The following is a 17,668-nucleotide window of genomic DNA, read 5'->3' as shown; positions in this document are numbered from 1 at the left end:
ATTACCTTTGGCAAGATTGTGCATAAAAATAGTTCTAAGCATGATTCTACGATTTACAAGAGTAGGTAAACTAAGCAATATTAATCTACTAGATTGAGATGGTAACCTTTCGTATTGATCTCAGTTTAAGCCACAGAAGGCGAAATGAAAAAAATTTTTTGTACTGACTCAACACGATCAATGTGTACTTGATATTGGGGACTCCAAACGGGAGCGCAATATTCTAAATTAGGACAGACAGGGGAAGTAAATAATAATATACATAGTTGTATAAGGATCCTCAAATTCTTTCGATCATCGCTTAATAAACCCAGAACACTCATAGCCTTGTTAACAGTAGACTTTTTAATTTGGGTTAAGAAAAACTCGTTGACCGGATATATATGGTCCAGTGACATATTATGAAGAGAATATAAATGAAGGCGCACCCTTATAAAAAGTAATTACGTTACATCACTAACCATACAACATATAGACTGTTCATTTTTATACAACGAATTTGACACAAAAACTTTTTATTGGCAGGCCCCCGGTGCTCTCAGCAGCAGGCCCCGGCGCTTCGTGTGCACTCGGGTTTTTTGCTCTCTTATTCTCATTTTTAGGCTCGCGCACTCATTGCACGAGTTCAGCCGTTCAGTCGCAAAGAGGCGCATTTTGATGATGGTTGCCTGGGCTTGAATTGGTATTTGTATGTATGCGTGATCAAGCATTCCCATACACGGGAGCATGTGTGCGTTTATTTTGTTTCGGCGCATAAAGAACATTTTGTCGTTTGCTACTTTTCAAACTTGGTACCCTAAGAATATGGGCGTATTTACTATTGGATTATGATAAAAACATGAATATTATATGATATAATATATATAGCAGTAAAATGTTTTACATTTATGTATGTATTCGAATTACTAGAAATCAGCCCAATGAGATGGGAACAGGGCATATCGCAGTCGTGTCACTTTAAACATCGACTGCTCTTCAGTGGTTGAGAAAACTTCAAACTAAATCAGCTTTTGTCGATGTTTTGCGAGCGGATGGTGCCGGCATAACCTACCAACGATTGCTTTTAAGGGGAGCGGGCTTTTAGGACACTTGATTTAAATTTTATGTTTAGTGATCTTTGGTTGATTTATTTTTTAATGATTCGCAGTGTAATTTTAATTGTCTTTAAACAATTCATTATAATCCAAGATATTGGTACAATTAAAGTTATAAAATTATTATCATTAAAATATTATTTAAGCAAACAATGCAGATTTTTATATTTGTTCCATTTACTTTTACAAGAATATAAAAAGTATTTAGAAGTTAATAATATTTTAATTATAATAAAGTATTTGTGTGCAAATTCGTTCTATGAAATGACCAGTCTATATGTTGTATGGTTAGTGGTTTCATTTAAGGCTTTTCAGATTAAAGAGGTGAACCGAAACCCAATTGCGGTTTTTATAGGACAAACAAAGTTAAACATCATCAGCTTAAAATTATACTCGAGAATGTGTTATGACAGAAGGAAGATTATTGATGAATAAGGTAAATAGCAATGGGCCCAAATTACTACACTGATGCACTCCAGATGTTACGTTAATCATATTGGAAACTGCGTTTTTTAAAATAACCCTCCGAGTTCTTCAATTCAAGAACTTGAAATTCAAGCTAAAAGATTATTCGAAAACCCGAGCTGATCTAATTTAAATAAAAGAGAATAGTTAACAAAATTAAAAGCCTTACTAACATTATTTTATTATACCCTTGCAGAGGGTATTATAATTTCAGTCAGAAGTTTGCAACGCAGTGAAGGAGACGTTTCCGACCCTATAAAGTATATATATTCTTGATCAGCATCACTAGTAGAGTCGATCTAGTCATGTCCGTTTGTCCGTCTGTCCGTCCGTCTGTCCGTCTGTCCGTCCGTTTATATGCAAACTAGTCTCTCAGTTTTTAAGCTATCTGCATGGAACTTTCCCAAAAGTTGTCTTTCTATTGCAGGTAGTATATAAGTCGGAGCGAGCCGGATCGGACGACTATAGCATATAGCTCCCATAGGAACAATCGGAAAAATAAATGAAAAAAAATTATAACTTTGCTGTTTTTTAATTTTTTTTTTAGTTCTTCGACATTTAGTAATGGTTTAATATTTCAGAATTATGATTTAAATTTTATCAAAATCGGACGACTATAGCATATAGCTCCCATAGGAACAATCGGAAAAATAAATGAAAAAAAATTATAACTCTTCTGTTTTTTAATTTTTTTTTAGTTCTTCGAGATATAGTAATGGTTAAATATTTCAGAATTACGGTTAAAATTTCATCAAAATAGGATGAAATAACTCCCAAAAGCGCATTTTTGGAGAAAAATGTGTTATAAATCACAAGTTGCGTAATCTCAAATGCTTTAAGATCCCGAAAATAAAAAGAAATCTTTACTAGCGTTTTCATAAAAAACCCCAGAAATGTGAACAAAAAAACATATTTTTAGCTAATTTAAACTTTGACTAAATCTTCCATTTGTAGGAATTGTGAAGTAAACGCTTTAGAAATTGTAGAATATTTGGAAATGCCCCTAATTTCGTACATCTTTTTATATAATTGGAAAAACTGATGTTGAGGTAGGACAAATGAAACAGTATAAGAATCGGGTTTCAAAAAGTTAAGGCACAAAACTTAAGCAAACACCCAGGAAGCCCGTCTGGCTCTGAAGGATATGTTGGTGTTGTTGTCTCCCAATCTTAAATCTTTTCTAAGGAAGAAAATACAATTTGTATTTGGTAAAAGTAGTCTGACTTAAGACGAAAATCCGGTACTTTGAAAAAACTTATCAATTTCAGAATCAGCAATTTCAATTGAATTGTACTGATTAAGTAGGCGGAGTTTTTTTTTATTATTAAATCATTTAACTATGATAGAAGTCAATTAAAGTTGGTTCGTGGTAGTTGACCTTCGCTTAACAAAACCTTGTTGATAAGGTAATATTAGAGAGGAACACAAATGTCGCAAATGCTGAGTTCTATTTTCAAACTGTTTTATTTCATAAAGTTTCTTAGCAAGTAATTGGTGTGATTCCTATTCTTTTCTTATATATGGCCTACGAAGAGAACGCATCTGCTTGCCCTGAGCGGGAGAGCTATATTTTGACCGCCGCACAAGTCCTTTGTGCAGTGTGGGAAACATATTAAGTGATAAGACTTGGAGGCTCAAGTGGCCTGCACTTACAGATTACAAGTGCTAACAACTGTTCCCTCGCATGGTTTAGGTAACAGATCGTAATTAATGACTCTGGATAGATTGACAATGTGGCATGTACAGAGCTCATTAAATGTTATAATCGGGATTATTACCTTATTTCTAATATCCCTCGGAGTGAACACTGGTTGGGCTTTTATGCAGCTGCGGCCATAAAAATTTCCCGTTGAGATATCGTTATGAAATTTTCCTCAAAAATCTAAAAAATATTGAGAATATAGAGTAAAAAAATTGGCTACATCGGAAGACTCTATCCTATAGCTCACATAGCACCTTAGTATGGCTTATATGGCGATGGTGCGCAAAGATACTTCCAGTGAAGTTTCAATGCTAAAATTTCATTATTAGCATCCAAGATATGTATATTTAAATTATCTTCAGTATAAATTTTTGAAAGTGTAACTCCTCTCCCCCTCTCCATTTTGGGTCGTCCACGTTCAGCACTTGAAACCCTTCGATGAGGAGGCTCAATTATAATTGTTTCAATAGTGTTCAGCCAATTAGAGTGATATTGAACAATAATTAAACTCTTAATACGCTTGTATTAAGTCCAAAAGGCAATAATTTTTTTGCAAATGTAACTAATGCAGTTCTTAAGTGTTATCATATCAACTGCGTATCCCTTGTTCTTAATGCTCTCTTCTACCAAAGTAGTCACTCTTCGAGTTTTATCGGCATTTTTGCCCTCTTCTGTGCACCAAAGATCAAAGATGTACATGCGTGAAAATTCGCAGTTACAAGAACCGCCTATAGAAAATGATAACAGACAAATGAGCGAAAAAAAGAATATCCAAAATTGTCTACAAACACAAATGACGAACACAAAAGAAACATCACAAAAGCAAAGGACGAGCAGCAGACTGCGTCGCAAATTGGACCCTGAAAACAGTAAGACAGCATTAGTTTATTAATGAATACACACAAATTAGCAAGTATTAGCAGCTACACTTAACGTTTTTATTACCTTCAAACATTAACAAACACACTGATAACACTCCTAAAGGGGGGATCGGGGTGTAACATATCTAAAAGTCTATTTAAACATGAATATGACATTCACATAATACCTAAATAAAGGATTAATAATTAAACATACACAAAAAATAACAAATCAAACTGATTAATTTCACAAAAATAACTTATTAAAGTAAATACCTGAAAATTTAAAGTTCATTTTAAATAAACTAATTCGGAACTCTCTTGCGAACGTTTGACCACTTTAAATTGCAACTTTGTTTTGACGAAATGCTAAAGTAACGTTGCTGCGCTGAAGCTTGGTCATTAAACTAATTCGGAACTCTCTTGCGAACGTTTGACCACTTTAAATTGCAACTTTGTTTTGACGAAATGCTAAAGTAACGTTGCTGCGCTGAAGCTTGGTCATTTTTGAGACAATTTGTATACTTATCGATCATTTTTGGTACTGTCGATTTTTTGATTTTTGGCCTATGAGCGCCACAGTGGAGTGGCTTGTTTATCCCTAACTTTGGAAAACATTCTTAAGTGCGATAGGGGAGATCACAGCTACCCTGATATTACTTATAGTCAAAGATATTTATGACCGCTCGCAGGAAGTCATTTTACATGTTATGTGTATAAATTAGATTTTTCACTTTAAGATATATTAAAAAAACCGATTTTTATTTTAAAATACAGTGGAGTTTTATTGGTAAAGTCTTTATAGTTAGGTTCACAAAATTGAACTGTATTTACAATTGCATTATTCTTATAACTATGGCTTTAAACGGTGACAGCGACGCTAGCAGCAAAAGTGGACTTCGATCAGAAGATTTCGATTGGTTGAAATGGTGGCCTGATGAGTGGGTTGTCAGGCTGCATCTTTTGTTTATTAAATTTGGATTGGTCAAAGCTTTTATGCTGGACCCTTTGTTTAAAAGTTTATAATTTGATAACGTCTGCTGTCGTCGGTAAAGGCGTATGAAATGTTTATAATAAGGGCACTGTTGATAACAATCGTGGGAAATATTTATGTCTAATATGTTTTTTCACTTGACATTTACAAAATTATAAAATTGCCTCGGATTATTTGAAAATGCGGTTTTACACCGGTTCAGATACATCGAATAGCACTGACTTTTAAAGCGTTAAAAGCTTCTGTAGAAACAGATATTTAAAAGAGGATATCTTGCGAGCGTTTGTAAATTTAAACATTATCAGATGTGGTTTCGGGAGTAAATCAAGAAACAAATAAAAGAAAAACAGGAAGTTTCTTTTTGACTCCGATCTTCTGATCAAGGGAGTGCTTCAGAGCACGCAGTACCATTAGGAACAGCTGGCTGTAAAGCTTTTGATCCATCGGGCTGGTCTACAACTTATCCAGTGACAGGGGCTGTTGAGCTAGGTGCCGGTAAAGAATCATTACAAGTATTTAAAATTGGAATTGGTGCAAATTCCTTTTCTGAAATTGAATTTAAAGAAGCGCCCGTTCTAATGGGATCGGCTTTTTTACGCTTAAGTAACTCCCTCAGCAGAAGCGATAATGCAACAAAATAAAATAATAAATAAATACATCAGTCAATGTGACACTGGGATCAAATGAAAACACTAAAATTATAAAAACAAAAGTAAAAGGAACGCGTGAGATAAAATCTTTTCGATCAACTAAGCGTGGCCTGATAGATAAGGCGCAAAAAGTAGAGCGGGAGGAAGAGAGAGTAAAATGTTACAGAGATTTATGCTACAACAAAACACTAGGAGGATTTTATTTGTATTCATAATATTGAAGCAGTAGTAATTTTGGCTTTTCCCCGGGGAGAGGAGCAACAGTTCAGGCAAACGAAAATTGTATTAACAAACAAAATCGAAAAACCATGAATAAAATATAATAATATTTAAAGTATATTGGTAATCTTATATTGTGCAACGAAAACGCCGTCACATATATTGTAGGCAAAGCTAATGCATATACAGTGATGAACTGGCACTGTCGCAAATGTCATCTTCAAATGTTATTCCAAGGCGTATTCCCGCCGAGCGAACGGGAAAACTATTTATTTAAAAATAAAAACCCACCAATAAATAGCGAAAAGATGCTGGCAGCAATGCCAAACAACAAGGGCTCTCTTCCAAAACAAATCTAATAACAAATACAAAGATTTAAATATATTAAACTGCCTGCGGGGACGTTATTGAAATGAGCCAACAGCAAGCCAGTGAATCAAAGTCGTGTACAACAACAACAACAGCAAGACGCGCGTCGACTGTCTTCGCTTCAACTGTCTTCGTCTTCGAAAAATAATGCATACTTAGCAATTGTCTCATCGGAGACAGTAAATAACACAACAACAAGTGCAATGTCGCCGCCCGCTACTGAAAGAGCTCGGTCTCTTTCGCCAGCACTATTTACCAACTTCAGCTGCGCTGCTCCAACGCAGTCATGGAGTTCGCAATGCCCTTTCCCCCCTTCCACCTATAGACGCACCGACTACATCAGCTTGAGCGCTCATTAATACGGTGCCCTCAATTACAAATGTCGTATCGACTACAACAAGATAACTTTAACATCGACCAACGTGTGGCCGATTTTGGCATCGCGAGCGAAACTATCTATGCTGCAGATCTCTCACAATCTACGCATGTACAGACTGGGATCGATCGGTATGTACAAATAAAAAGAAAACTTAGTTTGCAAAAGGAGCAAATTTGCCTAAACTTACGAAAACTTCAAAAAACAGCACTAAGGCAACTTCAGAAAACAAATTTGCCATACTTGGCGAGCTCGAAAAAGATGAGGGTCAACCACCCCAAGCCAATATAATTGTAAAGCCACCACCTATGTACATTAGGGATCAAAATTGTTCAGGTCTAATTAATAAACTTAAGCTAAAAATTTGGGCAAAACCACTTTTATATTACTATTTTAAAACGAGGTAATATATCTGAAACCAAGCTCCAGATCACCAATGAAGCCAATTACCGCTCTGTAACAAACTTCCTGGTCAGAGAGCGTGTTAATTATTACACCTACCAACTCAAAAGTAGCAAAGGACTTCAAGTTGTAATAAAGGGTATCCAGTCAACCGTCCCGGCAGCTGATATAGCTGAAGGACTTAAAGAAAATGGTTTTGACGTTAAAAACGTAATGAACATAACCAACAGGACAAAAATTCCTCAGCCACTCTTCAAGATTGAACTCAAACCAGACGCGGCTACCCTGAAAACGCAGTGCACCCCATATACAAACGGCATCGAAGAATAACCGTAGAGGAGCCGCATGAACGAAACGGCCCACAAATAGTTATTGCACTTTGCGACCAGTCTGTGGCCTGTGGCGACCTGCACTGTATAGAAGCTTGCACGGATACCAAAAAAGACCCAGCGTTGAGAAAATGTAGCAACTGTGGTGGAAACCACACTGCTAATTACAGGGGATGCCCTTTCTATAAAGATCAAGAGACAGCTCAACCAGAGGCGCCAACAACCAACCTCCGCCCAACAGGTTGCTCAGCCAAATTTTTACATTCCTTCGCAAACCACTCCTGGAGTTACTTTTGCGGCTGCACTGCCAAAAGAAATACAGCCCCACCCGCCTATACCAAAACCAAAATATACTCTGCTTCCAGAGCAAAACGCTCAAAGACCAACTCAACCTTATTACCAACAAAACCAGACTTTCAATCCACAAATACAAAACAGCGTCGAAGCTACTTTAGCTACACTCACGAACAATATGCTTTCAATGCAAGGTACCTCCAGGAACTAGTGCGAAACCATAACAACCTTACGAAACTTCTAATCAAACAAAAGTCAACTTAAATGAATCCCTTAAAAATATGCTTTTGGAACGCTAAGGGTGTTTCGCAGCACAGACTTGAACTTCTACAGTTCTTAAACACCCAGGACATCGATATCATGCTCCTCTCAAAAACGCCCCTAACCAATAAAAACTATTTCTATATCGCTGGCAACATCTTTGTATGCGAGCAACCACCCAGACGGCAAAGCTCACGGATGCACCGGAATCCTTATCATACAGCGCATTAGGCATCACCCTCTGGAGGCGTTTGCTTACAACCACATACAGGCCACATCCCTACGAATCAACATAATCAGCGGTCCAGTCACCCTATCGGCTGTGTATTGTCCTCCTACGATTTAATATTTCAGAGAAAGAATTTTTAGGCTCATTGGGTAACTGTTTTATAGCTGCCGGTGATTATAATGCGAAACACCACTACTGGGGCTCTCGTCTTATTAATCCCAAGGGACGCCAATTATACAACGCTATTATCAAACCCGGTAATAAGCTAGATTTTGTTTTACCAGGTACTCCCACATACTGGCCAGCAGATCTGAAAAAAAACCAGACATTATCGATTTTGCTGTAACTTGGAGAGTGCCGTCCAGGCTGATACATGTTGAAACCCTGGCGGAACTGTCATCTGACCACTAGCCTGTTTTACTCTGTATATCTAAACATCCACAGTTTGTAGAACGACCACAATTTCTGACATCCAATACAACAAACTGGCTAAAGTATAAAAAATATATAAGCTCATACTTTGAAATCCAACTTTCAGCCACATCACCCCCCAAAAACTTCACGTACAACTACACAGATCCAGTCGCTCCTTCAAGAAAAGCGGCGACTTCGCCGAGACTGGCAGGCACATCGCTCCCCAGCCTCTAAACAAAGGTTTAAAGAAGCTTGTCGGAAGTTGTCTAAAGCTTTACTAACTGAAAAGAATCAGACTCAACGTGCCTATATAGCGCAACATTCAAATTTCCACTCTGGGGAGCGCTTCCAAACATTCAACCACCAATAGAACCCGATTTTCTAATTCGATCACCAACAGGTGGGTGGGTCCGTAGTGACGAGGAAAAGGCCAACATACTCGCCTCTTACTTAAAAAATGTCTTCCAACCTCATCCGCCGACAAACCAATTCACTTTACCAAACATCTCACCAGCGAAACCTTCCTCCACAATAATTCTAGAAATAAGCACAATCATAAAAGCCATTGCAGAACAGATGAATCCAAAAAAAGGCCCTGGCCATGATTTAATTTCGCCTAAAATGATAATTAAATTGCCTCTATGCGCAGTCAAAAGCATAACCGTCATATTCAACTCAATTTTTAAATGTGGCTTTTTGCTACACAATGAAAAAAGTCTGTTATTACAATGATACCAAAACCAGGCAAAGACAAATGCCAACTGTCGGCCCATTAGCCTCCCTCCGTGCCTATCAAAGCTATTTGAAAAACTGCTTTTGTGCCACCTCAGAACACACCTCCAAAACGACAGACTGATCCCCCTGCACCAGTTCGGCTTCAGGGAAAAGCACGGCACTACCGAACAGGTAAATCGCATAACAGCTGAAATACGCACAGCGTTTGAATGCAGGGAATACTGCAGTGCCTTATTCCTAATCGTACCTCAAGCCTTCGATCGCGTTTGGATTGACGGTCTGGTTCAGAAAATCAAGACTGTCCTTACACAAAACACCCACAAATTACTTGAATCTTACTTTAAATACAGAGTATTAACTGTCATATGTAAAAATTTCTTCTCCGCCAACCACGAAATCGAAGCTGGAGTACCCCAAGGAAGTGTGCTCGGACCGATCTTGTATGTCCTATACACGGCTGACATTCCCACAAGCAGTCAGACAACTCTATCCACCTTTGCTGATGACACAGCTATAACAAGTCGTTTATTTTTTTTTTTTTTTACTTCTTTTGAACATTGTAATGGTTTAAATTTTCAGAATAACGCTTTTCATTTTAACAAATCGAAAAACGATTTCATATAGTAACCATTGAGAAATTTAAGATGTTTTAATAAATATTTAGTTTTGGCAATAGCTGCAAGCGTATATAAACTTTGAATTTTTTAAGACGTCTAGGCATGGGTTGAACCAATTTTGTTGTGGTCTCTCTTTGGAAATATTTCGCCTCCAATAAAGCCTTTTTAACGTCATTTGTTGATGATATGTCGTGTTTTTTCATCCGGCGATCAATTCCAAAGGTGCTCGATCGGATTCAGTTCAGGTGACTGTGGGGGATGTCCGTATTTCGTTTATTAGCTTAAATCTAGTAACATAAAGAAACATATGAATGAAGCTATTAAGCTGACAAAGATCTTACCATAAGCTGACAAAATTGTGCGGTACGGCCGCAAAGCAATGCTTCGCACAACCGCGACAGCTAATGTGTTCACTCCTCTCCTCTTTTTTTCTCTGCTTTCCGGAGATTCCGCATTTCAGACGCGGCAAATTTGGCCGTCGTGTCCCATTCTATTTCGCCACTTAGCATGGTGGGCACCAGCGTGCTAGGACTAGTGCTGTCACTGGTCGCTGCTTCCCGCACAGTCCTGTCCTCCATGTATCGCACGCACTCGAAGAAGACATGGCTTGCTTCCATTTCGATTCCCGAGCCGCAGGTTTGGCATCTGGGTAGGCGTAGGTTTGGCAAGTAGACTGGTTTAAGAGCGTGAGTCCAGCCTTCAGACGTCGTGGAATCTCATCTCACCTGCCACACGGTTTTCGATCTCTCCATGGCGTGCTGTCGCGACTTGCAATGCGCTGGCTTCTCCGAGATCGTCCGGAAAGCACAGAATATTCGGATGGCACATAGCCGTTGCATGCTAGCAAGCCACTGATATATGAGGGCGACATGGCGGCTTAAGCCCAAACCGGAGCACTTGCAACTTAACAAAGCTCTCTAATAGTTTCCTCCGATCCTGCTTCGGGCCCCGCATGTTCAGTAGGATCAGTAGTTTTGAAGCTATATTTCTCAAGTTGTCTAATTGTTGCTTTTAAATATATTTAAATTGGAAATCGCTGCCGTAGCAACTACCGATTAATTGAGCTGAAAATCTTCATAGCTTCAATGTTTTAAAGCATATGTTACGACGGTGTATTTTTGCCCAGTCCAAATGACTTGGGCCAAGGGAGTTGCGTCCTGTGTTGGCACGCTAGGTGCCGGCTCAGCTCGCCGGACGGGGTGGGTTCTTTGGAAACCACTCTCTCCCCTACATAAGGAGAATAAATTTATCGTGCCTTAGAAAAAAAAAAAAAAAATTGTTCAGCTCGTTTTCGCTTTCAAGTAGCTAGCTAGAGCGCTTGACCGAATTTCGATCGGCAGCGTGTGGCTGTTTTACCCTGCCTTTTTATACGTTCCGTATGCCGATGAATTACCGCCGGCCACTGCAATGCGATCCCCTATTGTCCATGTCGTCAGTTTAAAGTTACGTCATCGTTATTGACTCGAGTTTCTCCATTTGCGCCAGCTCCCCCTTTTATAGACGTTTATTAAGACATTATTGAGTTCTGCTTCACATTATAAATTATTGAAACGATTTTTTATTTAAAAAGGTACACATTTAGTTGACAAATAAAAATGTAAAATTAGGTGACAAATTAATTAAACTGAGAAGTATTATATAATATTTGTATAAACGTGCAATAAAACTGTTATGAATGAACATAAATTCAATAATTAAATGGTAATAATGTATGAAGTTTATATATATAAATGTTTAAATTGCACATAGATCTGGGTATATTCTTATAAAAGGGCGCTTGACAGAAAGTCGAACGCAACGCACTTACCCCTTTTTATTTGTATCGACCAGATCTCTCATTGTGGTATTCTGGGTTTGGAAAATTAATTATACACATATGCATAAATATATTTATATTAGAGCAAATTCACTTAACATTATTACTAAAGTGTTGGATTAATTTATATAAAAAAATTATGTTAATTGTCATTTCTTGGGCAATTGCGCGATGTTGGTCTTATTTCACAAACAGAAGAAAAAGTTATTCGCTTTATTGCGATACGAATTGCGAGGAAGAGAAGAGTGAAAACGGCACTCGCGACGTTTGACGGTAGCACTTCTAGCTGAGGTTTCTTCTGGTGGTTCCAATTACAACAAAAAATTTGGTCTTTGGCTTGCATTTAATTGTTTGTTTATTATTGATGGGTGTTGTTGATTATTTTGCCGAAATCGAAATAATAATATTGAAGTAATTGTTATTATACACATATGCATAAATATATATATAATATGGTTGGATTAATTTATATAAAAAAAAGGAATTATGTTAATTGTCATTTCTTGGGCAATTAAGCGATGTTGGTCTTATTTCTCAAACAAAAAAATAAGTTATTCGCTTTATTGCGATACGAATTGCGAGGAAGAGAAGAGTGAAAACGTCAACCGCGACGGATGACGGTAGCACTTCTAGCTGAGGTTTCTTCTGGTGGTTCCAATTACAAATAAAAACTTTGATCTTTTGCTTGCATTTAATTGTTTGTTTATTATTGATGGGTGTTGTTAATTGTTTTGCCGAAATTGAAATAATATTAATGAGGAGGAAGTTCAGAATCAACATAAGGATCAAGAGTCGAGTAATGAGGCACAAAACATTGTAGACTTTGGTTATGCCTCCTTGTGGTCTACAATTTCAACGTTGTTCACCACGTTTGCCGTGTTGTCGGATGCCTTTGAGGTTGCAGATCCCATGACATACAAGTTATATTTCTATCGGGTTCTAAATTCGATCACTCGGATAGGTCCTCCGCGATTACTGTTTTTGCCAGTAGTGGTCGTTCTGTCTCAACTCCCGATTCTCAATTATCTTGAACTATGATTGCCCGATTCGCAATTATCTTGGACTGTGACTGCCTGATTCGCATTATCTTGGACTGTGACTACTGGAACCTAAGGTGGGGGCTGTTTTATACCGGTGGTATTGCTTCCGGGTCATCTAAGTGTTACCACTTAGGTACATCATTTCCCCTTTTTCTGGCTTAATGGCCCACTTCCGGATTCTGTTAGGTTTCATATTAATTGCTGCTCACACCCATTGCCTGCTGTATGTTCTTGTGAATTGCTTACTCTGACCAATTCGTTTCTGGTTACTGTATTTGAAAATTTCGGTGTTTCGCCACCTGCACTTCACAGTGTCTGCTGTCTACGGTTATTTTTTTGTTTTATTTCTTACCCCGTCTTAGCCCGCTCCCGTAACACATATACGCATAGAAATCGAAATGCAGATGTTTTAAAGAATTCACTGTGAGCAGACGTACATATATTTAATTGTTCTGTCGTTAAAGTTTTTCATGTGATCAATATTTTATTCGGATAAAATAGTTTTATGGTCAAAACTTTGCATTAACTCTGCAAATATCTATAAAACAGCGAAGTCCCCAATTTTAAACAATATATATATATTGTGTTTTGTTTTTGTTTGTTTTATCGAACCCGTACAGTGCACCGGTACCCACAAACTAACACCGTTTAGTTTCCAAGTGCACTCTTAAAATCCACACTATAAACTAAATAAACGCGTTACAAAACAAACATATAAACACGTTACAAAACAAAGATATAAACACGTTTGATAACAAAAATATAAACACGTCACAAAACAAATCAAAACAAAATAAATAAACAATACCTTCTGTTACTACGGCGCCACCGACTAAGCGCACCTTTAATAATGCTTGTCGGAGCTCCTTTAGGCTCACCTTCAAGAGCAAGCCAACCAAATCGCGACACATGTCCATGAAACGGAATAACGCATCCTCTCCAGTATCGAGGAGCGGATAGACATGACCGCCGGAGATGTCAAGGAGATGGGCTCACGAATCGTAGGGCTAAAATGCGAGGTACTTGATCTTCGCTCTGAACGGGATAAATAGGGTGGGCGGGTCGACCAGCTGAACCAGGAGATAGCTGACTTGCATGCATTGGGTGAAAAAATGTGTGGACTAGAAGCGAAGCTGTCTGCCCAAAACATTTCCGATCAGCTCTTGCAATGTGCTTATGCGGTGTGCCATACGTGGACCGGGAAAATTTACGAGCTCTGTACCACAAGCTGTGCTTTAATCTCCGCCGCCACGTGTACGAGACATTTTTCGCGCCCCTTAAACCCAAAACACTCACGTCGACCTGGTGATTATTATCAAATTTGAAAACGTCCGGGAGAAGATATCACTGTTTAAAAAAATTGGGTTGTACCGGCTCGAGAGAAAAAGTCAACTAAGCTTGCAGCTTTTGGGTCTCGGATCATGCTGTAGTATACATAAATGAGCAGCTCTCTAAAAAAAAATAACAAAATATTTAAGGAGGCAATACAAATGAATAAGCGTCTTCTGCTCTCTGCCTTTTTTGCACGTCTAGAGGATAGAAGAGCTTTCTTTGATGCACGCCGATCCTCTCACCACCTCTTCAAATGCTGCTAATACTCACGCTTCGGTGGGGAGAGAAACCACCTCATCTGCAGATGATAGCTTTCGCTCTTAATGACTTTGAATTTACTCTCTTCGAATCTCTAGTTAAGATATCTTTATTATTATTTAATATTAATTACCTTTTTCTGATATGTGCGACTCGTCAATTATGTGTGATGGCTATGATGTTTATCGTGCTGATCGTGCTAGCCATGCTGGTAATGTCGCGATCTATGTTACTACTTAAATGTAAAATAAAGTCGAAACATTCAAATGATAGTCCAATAGAATTTTTACTAATGGAAATATCTGGCATATGTAATACGAAATCACTGATCGGCTGTATCTTTCGACCGAACAGTACAACAACAAACGAATTCGTCCTTGATTCCATTGCTGATTTATCAGCTTTTAATGTCGATAGTAACCTCTTAAAGGAAAATAATCTACTTGATGATTTTGAGTCTATAGGACTTTTTCCTGTAAACGTAACGATACCCACTCATATTAGCAATACCTGTGATACCTTCTTGACCTGTTCCTCAAACAAGATTTTACTTTATGACCAGATCTCAGCACCAGCTTTCTTATACTTCCTAATTATGACCTTAAATAAGACTCTACAACTCATTCTTTTAAATATAGAGACTATAAAAATATTGACTATCGAGCTCTGGAACTAGAATTAAATGTATGTGACTGGTCTGTTATTTATCGTAATAACAATGTTGATTGTCAATTTAATGTATTGAATAGTAACATAAAGTACCTACTTGAGAAGTTTGTGCCAAGGAATACCCCTTGGTTTAATCATGTTATTAAAAACCTTATTTATCAGCGCGATACCGCTTACTTTGAATGGAAGCGATACCGTACTGACGATTTTCATAAACAGTTTAAAATGGCTAGAGAAACGGTAACCAAGAGATACGCTCAGCTAAAAGGGATGATTATAAAAACAAATTTAACAACTGTCCCTCCATGAAACATAAATGGAGAGAATTGGAAAGCTTAGAAAGCTACACAAAAACGGATCAAACTGTAAATGTTGAAGAGCCTGAATGCTTGTGTTCTTAAAGTAAAGTCCAGTGCTGAAGGTTTAGACAATATAAGCCCAAAGTTTTTAAAAATATTACTACCTGCCATATCTGACACTGTAGAGAACATTCGCCAGGAAATCGACCAAAATTACGTTACTTTCCTGACTCTTCTTGATCATAGCAAGGCCTTCGATTCTGTGAATCACAACATTCTTAGTATTAAACTAACAAATCTTTTCAATTTTTCAAGCACTGCAGTCAGGTTGATTAGGTCCTATTTTTCCAACAGATTTCAAGCCGTATCCGCGGGAAATAATATTTCCAATTTTAAGCATGACTAATAAAGTTATTGACCTTAATTTATACTCATGGACTAAATATAAATCAATAAATTACTTCTATAAGACCAGCCACAAACCAATGTATCTAAGCAGCAAGCTCAATTCTGCAATATCTCAACGAACTAATAACTATATATGCCCCCGCAGTCGTTCTCTCTGCTCGGAGAGGCAGTTCTACGTCAATGCAATCCGATAAGGATAAAACAATAAGGAGCGCAACTATTTTTAAAAATAATGTAAAAGAAATTTACAAATAATAAATATTATTAGAAAAATAAACATATACATTAAAATATTATAAAATTCTTTCAAATAAGATAGTTAATAGGTGTTAGGCTTAGGTCAATAATGTTTATATTTAATTTTTTCATAGTATAATGACCAGTGCCTTAACAATAAGTATAAGCTTGGAGAACGGGGCTAAAATATTGAATAAAATTAAAATTAAATTAAATAGTGTAACAACCGTTGGAACGATCGAATCGAATTATATTCGGTTATTTTGCTGAATTAACTGTTTTTTTTTGTTTGAAGTTAATTTGATTGTTTGGGTAGAAGAAGAAGATTTAGAAGTGCCATTATAATTAAGGCCGTGGTGAGACCGAGTCCATGACTTGACCTAACCCGTGGGCGGTCTAAGGAAAGCGTACTGATTAAAACAAGCAAAAACTTAGGGAACGGCTTTTTTATAGAAAATATATTAATATCTTATAAATTTAATAATGAAGATTATTTACTCCATAAGATGTGAAAACATCTTTGACTGCCTTGTTTTGCCTTGCTTTAAATAAAACGTTAGCAAACATTTTCTTTTCAAAAAAAATTATCATTGGGAAAAAAAACATCTTTGCGGTTTCCATATTAAGTACCGTGACTTCGAAACTAAACAAGAAATATTAAATACTTTTAATATTTTAGCATTAGCACATGAATAAAAAGCTATAAAAATATTCAATAAATCTTACATATTTATATTTTACATTTATTTCCACAGGTGTGGGATCAAACACTAAGGCTGATGATGTCTTGCGCTCCATAGATAAGTCCTATTGCGATACGGTTTTAAATTTTTTGGTGCGTTTAGCATGCCAGGTTAATGATCCACAAGCTACAATAATTTCGCCAGGGGAAAGTTTATCTCGGAGGTAACATAAATATTTGTAACATTAATTCATTTTTATTAAAAACTGTAAAAATACCTTAATTTTAATAAGTTTTAACATTGTTAAATGTGTCCAAATTTTATGTATTTCCTCCTGCGTACGTCAACTTCATAATGAGTTATCATGTGAACAGCCGCTCAATGTTTTTGCAACATCACCCGGAAAACGCAAAGAAAGTGCAGGCGATAGACAATGTTGCAGAACTGTTGCTATCTAATTATTTATATAAATTAAATCATTTTACCCTAGCAGAAGGTATTATAATTTCAATCAGAATTTCATTCAGTTTGCAAGACATCTCCGACATCAGCATCACTAGGAGAGTCGATCTAGCCAGACTCGTTTGTGCGTCTGTCCGTCCGTTTCTACGCAAACTAGTCCATCAGTTTAAAAGCTATCTGCATGAAAATTTCTTAACTTGTCTTTCTATCGGACGACTATAGCATATAGCTCCCATAGGAACAATCGAAAAAATAAATAAAAAAAATTATAACTGCTGTTTTTTAATTTTTTTTTAATTCTTCGACATATAGTAATATTTAAACATTTTAAATTTTATCAAAATCGGACGACTATATCATATAGCTCCCATAGAAATAATAAAAATATATAAAATAACTAATTATTGAGCTGCAAATCATCATAGCTTCAATGTTTTTAGACATATACGCAAGT

General features: G+C 37.1%; 1 protein-coding gene across 1 annotated transcript in view; it reads left to right on the top strand.

Annotated features, from left to right (window-relative positions):
- Positions 1-16,920, top strand: part of LOC128264384 (transcription-associated protein 1-like) — a 90,999-nt gene extending 74,079 nt beyond the window's left edge. Inside the window, exon 4 of the mRNA XM_052999824.1 lies at positions 16,825-16,920. Within this exon, the coding sequence (XP_052855784.1) occupies positions 16,825-16,869 (45 nt within the window). The 3' untranslated portion in view covers positions 16,870-16,920. The remainder of the gene's footprint in view (positions 1-16,824) is intronic.
- Positions 16,921-17,668: the final 748 nt, after the last annotated feature.

Source organism: Drosophila gunungcola, unplaced genomic scaffold (assembly GCF_025200985.1).
Source record: "Drosophila gunungcola strain Sukarami unplaced genomic scaffold, Dgunungcola_SK_2 000068F, whole genome shotgun sequence".
Classification (NCBI taxonomy): domain Eukaryota; kingdom Metazoa; phylum Arthropoda; class Insecta; order Diptera; family Drosophilidae; genus Drosophila; species Drosophila gunungcola.
Note: the sequence above shows the minus strand (reverse complement) of the source record. Positions and strands in the feature narration are given on the sequence as shown.